This window comes from Pholis gunnellus (assembly GCF_910591455.1).
Source record: "Pholis gunnellus genome assembly, chromosome: 14".
Lineage (NCBI taxonomy): Eukaryota > Metazoa > Chordata > Actinopteri > Perciformes > Pholidae > Pholis > Pholis gunnellus.
This window is the reverse complement of record NC_136541.1, coordinates 9,574,216-9,578,586: the sequence shown is the minus strand read 5'-3', so window position 1 is coordinate 9,578,586 and position 4,371 is coordinate 9,574,216. Positions and strand designations below refer to the sequence as shown.

The following is a 4,371-nucleotide window of genomic DNA, read 5'->3' as shown; positions in this document are numbered from 1 at the left end:
TTTAGTTATATATGGTATCAGAATAATTTGAATTGGCATGTAAATGATTTTGTCCTTAATTAGTGGGGAAAAAGGACTGAAAGCATCACATGGTCCCTTTTTCATGTTTAAGTCCATTTAATTAGAGGAATGTACTGTGGAAATAGGAAATACAGACACAGCCATTACTATTTTTTTAGTTCAAGGTGGAAGAGAACACACACAAACCTCAAAAACAGTGTAAAATTGGCTACAAGCTGCGCCATCAGGAACTGTACTGTTATTTTAATTTTCTTCAATAAGCACTAATTCTGAAGTGTCAATCATTTTTAAGCCACGAATCTTTGACCATTACATTATTGCAAACATGCATTAACAAACTGATTGCATATTGTTCCAGTAACAATTTCAACAGGCTGCAGCCATGAATACTGAATAATTTAACTGTACAAATAAACACCTATACACTGATCAACTCATAAGATATACTTAGAGCATTTCTGATTTTAATATACCTATAGTAATCTTAAGACTCACAAACGATGAGTAAAATGTACAGCTTCACAGAAACAAGAAATAATTGAACATTTACATACAACAGGCTTTCATACATCATAGAACATGGAAGATTTGTCATTACACCGAGGATCCACCTCAAAGAAACACAAATTAAAAAAGCTGCTTAAACTCGGGTCGACTCTTCTGCAGCACCAAGTGTGTCTTTTTTTTTTTTTTTTTCAATTAGCTTTTTTCTTGCACAATTAAGATTAAGCAGCCAAACATCTGGGCTTCAGAGCTGAAAGGATTCGTCAAGGTTTTTAACTCGTACACAGAGGGTGTAATGGAGGAGCAGCAGATGGGTAGAGTCGGCCCTCTGGAGGCAGAAGGCTAACACAGCCCTCCCTCATAATCATCCTCATCCGCAGCGGCAGCTGGAGCGCCGCCTTGTGGAGCAGCAGCGGCCTTCTTCTTCTTTCCTCCTCCTCCAGGTACCCTCAAAGAAAGGGCCAGCTTAGCGTACTGTGAGACACCAAGGAATAAAGCGAGTCATCAGATTTTAAAGACCCTGAGAACACATTTTCCCAATAGGCTTCTTGCTATATTTGCCGAACATTTTCTGCAGAAGTTAGAACAGTTTTGGTTCTTTCATATGAGAGGTTTCTGCATTTCTGTTCTTGTTTGTGCTTTTGACAGTGGTTTGAAAAAGGCGGGGCTCTGCAGGAAAAAGGTGATGTCGTAATGTTGCGCGCGAGTCGAGTTAAGCAACATTTGAATCAAAATGTAATGACAGTTGTGGGGTTGTTTGTTTATGATACCAGGCCACTGTTGATCAAACCTCATGCACAATGTCCCCATGAAGCAAATTAGATGAGTTTTTTGAGTGTTGAACCCTTAAAATTATAATTCGTTAAGTGTGGTTGTAAGAGGTACTTATCCTCAGTGTATTATCTACAGCAGATTGCTATCAATACACCCCATATATATATATATATATATATATATATATATATATATATATAAAAAAAACACATTTATTTATAATTATGTGTCAACAGTACTCACGTCATTGTCCATGTACTTCAGTAAAGGTGAGCTGCACACACGGTGGACCTGGTCCTCGTCCTGCTCGTCGAAGCCCTGCAGTAGCGTCTCCATGGCAATGCAATCTTCGCTTCCGCTGTACCCGGGCAGGCTAGTGAGACCAAGCAGCACTTCATGTAATGAGCCTCAGTTTATAGAGGCAGAAGTGCTACAGTGCTACACCGTGGTAACGTTAAGGGGTAAACAAACTCCCAAGAGGGCCTTTGCATACCATCAGCTTTTGACTCCAGGAAGTCAGCTGGTGGAGTTTTAATGCCTCTCGCACAAGGAAACTTTGTCTCCTTGTGGTTCCAGCAGGACACGGATTACAGAAATGACAGAATGTGATAATAGAATCATACCTGTAACTTTCTCGGACACATTTATCAGCTGCTACGTAGTCCCCTCTATGAAGATGAATCAGTACTTGAGCAGTTGTTTTCTAAAGAATGAAAAGCGTAGACCAACGTGTGATTAATAGGAACTGAATAAATCATTATTTTTTTCTATTTTCATTTGTTTTCATTTATAAGGGGTCAGAGGTCAGAACAGGCCTTAAACATCTGTGGTAATATTTTCTGTTTGCTTAAGGTGCATAGATAACTTAAAGACATAAAAACAACAACCCACCTTGAAGCACATGGGGAAGTTCTCAATCTCTTTGTACATGTTCTTCTCTTTCTGCAGAGCGACTGATGCGTCATCCAACCTGGTGAGAAAGACGAGAACCCAGTGAGGAATGATGAGGAGCAGGTACGGCAGTTTAACTGTATTTAAAGACACGAATAACAGCTCGGGGCTGTTGGGAGGTGAATATATAAAATATTTGAAACGGCTTTAACACCTTGATATATGGGAGAGATCCAAGTGAGGTTTCCGAATAAAAGTTATCTTTCAACTTGCTTAATAGCTTTCTACATCAGCATGAAACAAGACAGCAACAGCTGCTCCTGTGTTGTATAAAAAACAAACACACCATCTACTGTAGAGGGTAAGTCTCCTCCACCTGATCTTCATTTCCTTTACCTTCTTAACCTGACCAGAAGTCTGGAGGCTTTCCCCAGCAGTTCAACTGCCTGACGCAGGCGGTCCTCATTCTACAGAGAGAAAACATAGATGTTTATAAGCGGAAATAAATGAAATCACAAACTGTATCAATTAGAAATTAATTCGGGTTTTGTCGGATGCTCAATTTCACCTCAAACACGCCAGCTGCCTTCTGATACAGGTCCACAGCTTTCTCTAGGTTTATAGGCTCTATCAGTCTGGTGAATAACAAAAGAAAGAGTTTTTAGATGAAAGGAAAGTCTAAATATTTTTTATCTGGCATTGCATCAGTATCCCGTTTTTAGTGGATGTCATTTCATCAGAACTAAAAAGGTACGGTGTCAGATAATAATAAGACTGAAAGCTAACAGTTGAGGAATTTAAGGTAAGGTCAACAAGCCAACTTCTTTAAGTGTAGAAAATAAGGTGATAGTGTTTACTTTCCAGCCCGGTCCAGAGCCATGGCAGCAGTGTCAGGAGTCCCATTCTCCATGTACATCATACAGGCTTTCTCTATGTACTGGATAGCCTCCGGCATCTTCTTTTGCTCCTATTGCAACGCAAACACAGCCGAATTATAACTCTGCTGCAGGCGCTTTACCTCCATCTACCTGTTATTAAGTTGAATGTTTAACATGCACTCACCTTCATCATCATACCTGCCTGTTCAATAGCCCTGAGTGAAGAAAGAGAGTTTGAATAAATAGAGTGTTTTTTATGTTTGCTGCTGATTTATGGCGATGTTGTAAAACAAGATACGTACTTAGCAGCATGGAAAAGCCTGGAGGACAAGTTAAGGGAACAACACAAACAGACACAACACAAACAGCAGTGTAGTGTCATGCAACAGTGGACAGAGTACTGAAAGGATACGTCTTGTTTTCTGTGTGATACTCTGCTTCCTTCAGGTAAGCATCCTTTGCTTGGTCATACTGCTTCGCATTCTTGAAGCACACCGCTAAAATAAAAAAAGGGACACAGACCGTTTGCGATAAATATGTGGGATATTTGTTAAATGATTACTTCATATTAAGGAAATTACACGAATTGTTAAGCTACCTGCTTTGGCGTATTCTGACGCAGCACTGTCAAAATCCGGCTTCCACTTTGTCAGACCTGTCTTTAAGCTGCAAAAAACATGATGATGAGCGAATTATAAACGGCGGAAGCAGCAGTTTGATCCGTGTGTTATGAATTACAGAAGAGGACAACATTGTGGCTCATTTGCAGTCTATTAAACTCAGCTATAATGAACTGACGATGCATAAATAGTGTCCATTTCTGTCGCATAACCCCTGGTGAAAGAGCCACAGTGGCCTTTAACGTTACAGCTAGCTAACATCAATAAAAAAACAAACTGCCGTTTCCTGGTCAGGAAAGAAACGGACATTATTTATCGTAACTCACCATTTTTCAGCTTTAGCCATATGCTCATGAGCTTCGTTTATCTTCTGAGCAGCCATACTGTTAGTTAACTGGACGAGGTATGATTTGTTATCGATAGCAATGAACGCTGCTTCGTCGATGTTTGGATTACCAAGATGCTCCTCTTCGGGCGCAACGTCATCCAATGTCGCAGGCTACGGGTGCCGCCGAGCACAAACTGAACCAGTAACGCGACACTCTGGGTGTTGTGATTTGTGCTTTTGAGGTGTATACATACATATATAAGTACTTTATGTAATTAATTATTTACTATGTTAAGGAATTATGCTACCGTTTCAAGAACTGTCTGCCTCACTGGTTGCTGGCCAAGTGGTGGAA

General features: G+C 40.2%; 1 protein-coding gene across 1 annotated transcript; it reads right to left on the bottom strand.

The window, feature by feature from the left end:
- Window positions 1-661: 661 nt before the first annotated feature.
- On the bottom strand, window positions 662-4,149 carry napgb (N-ethylmaleimide-sensitive factor attachment protein, gamma b). The gene is made up of 12 exons (XM_079173281.1): window positions 4,015-4,149; window positions 3,667-3,734; window positions 3,481-3,565; window positions 3,371-3,388; window positions 3,253-3,283; window positions 3,048-3,157; window positions 2,759-2,825; window positions 2,587-2,657; window positions 2,191-2,269; window positions 1,923-2,002; window positions 1,543-1,672; window positions 662-999 (listed from the first exon to the last, which is right to left on the bottom strand). The coding sequence occupies exons 1-12, from the start codon at window positions 4,068-4,070 to the stop codon at window positions 868-870; spliced, it is 927 nt and encodes a 308-aa protein (XP_079029407.1). The 5' UTR covers window positions 4,071-4,149; the 3' UTR covers window positions 662-867.
- Window positions 4,150-4,371: the final 222 nt, after the last annotated feature.

What these genes read in the sequence shown, in the direction of transcription:
- napgb (XM_079173281.1), bottom strand. Translation starts at nt 4,070, where the DNA reads ATGGCTGCTCAGAAGATAAACGAAGCTCATGAGCATATGGCTAAAGCT. An exon ending in ATGGCTAAAGCTGAAAAATG is followed by an intron (nt 3,735 to 4,014) that starts GTGAGTTACGAT and finishes TGTTTTTTGCAG; the next exon opens with CTTAAAGACAGGTCTGACAA. An exon ending in AGGCAGCTGGCGTGTTTGAG is followed by an intron (nt 2,658 to 2,758) that starts GTGAAATTGAGC and finishes TTCTCTCTGTAG; the next exon opens with AATGAGGACCGCCTGCGTCA.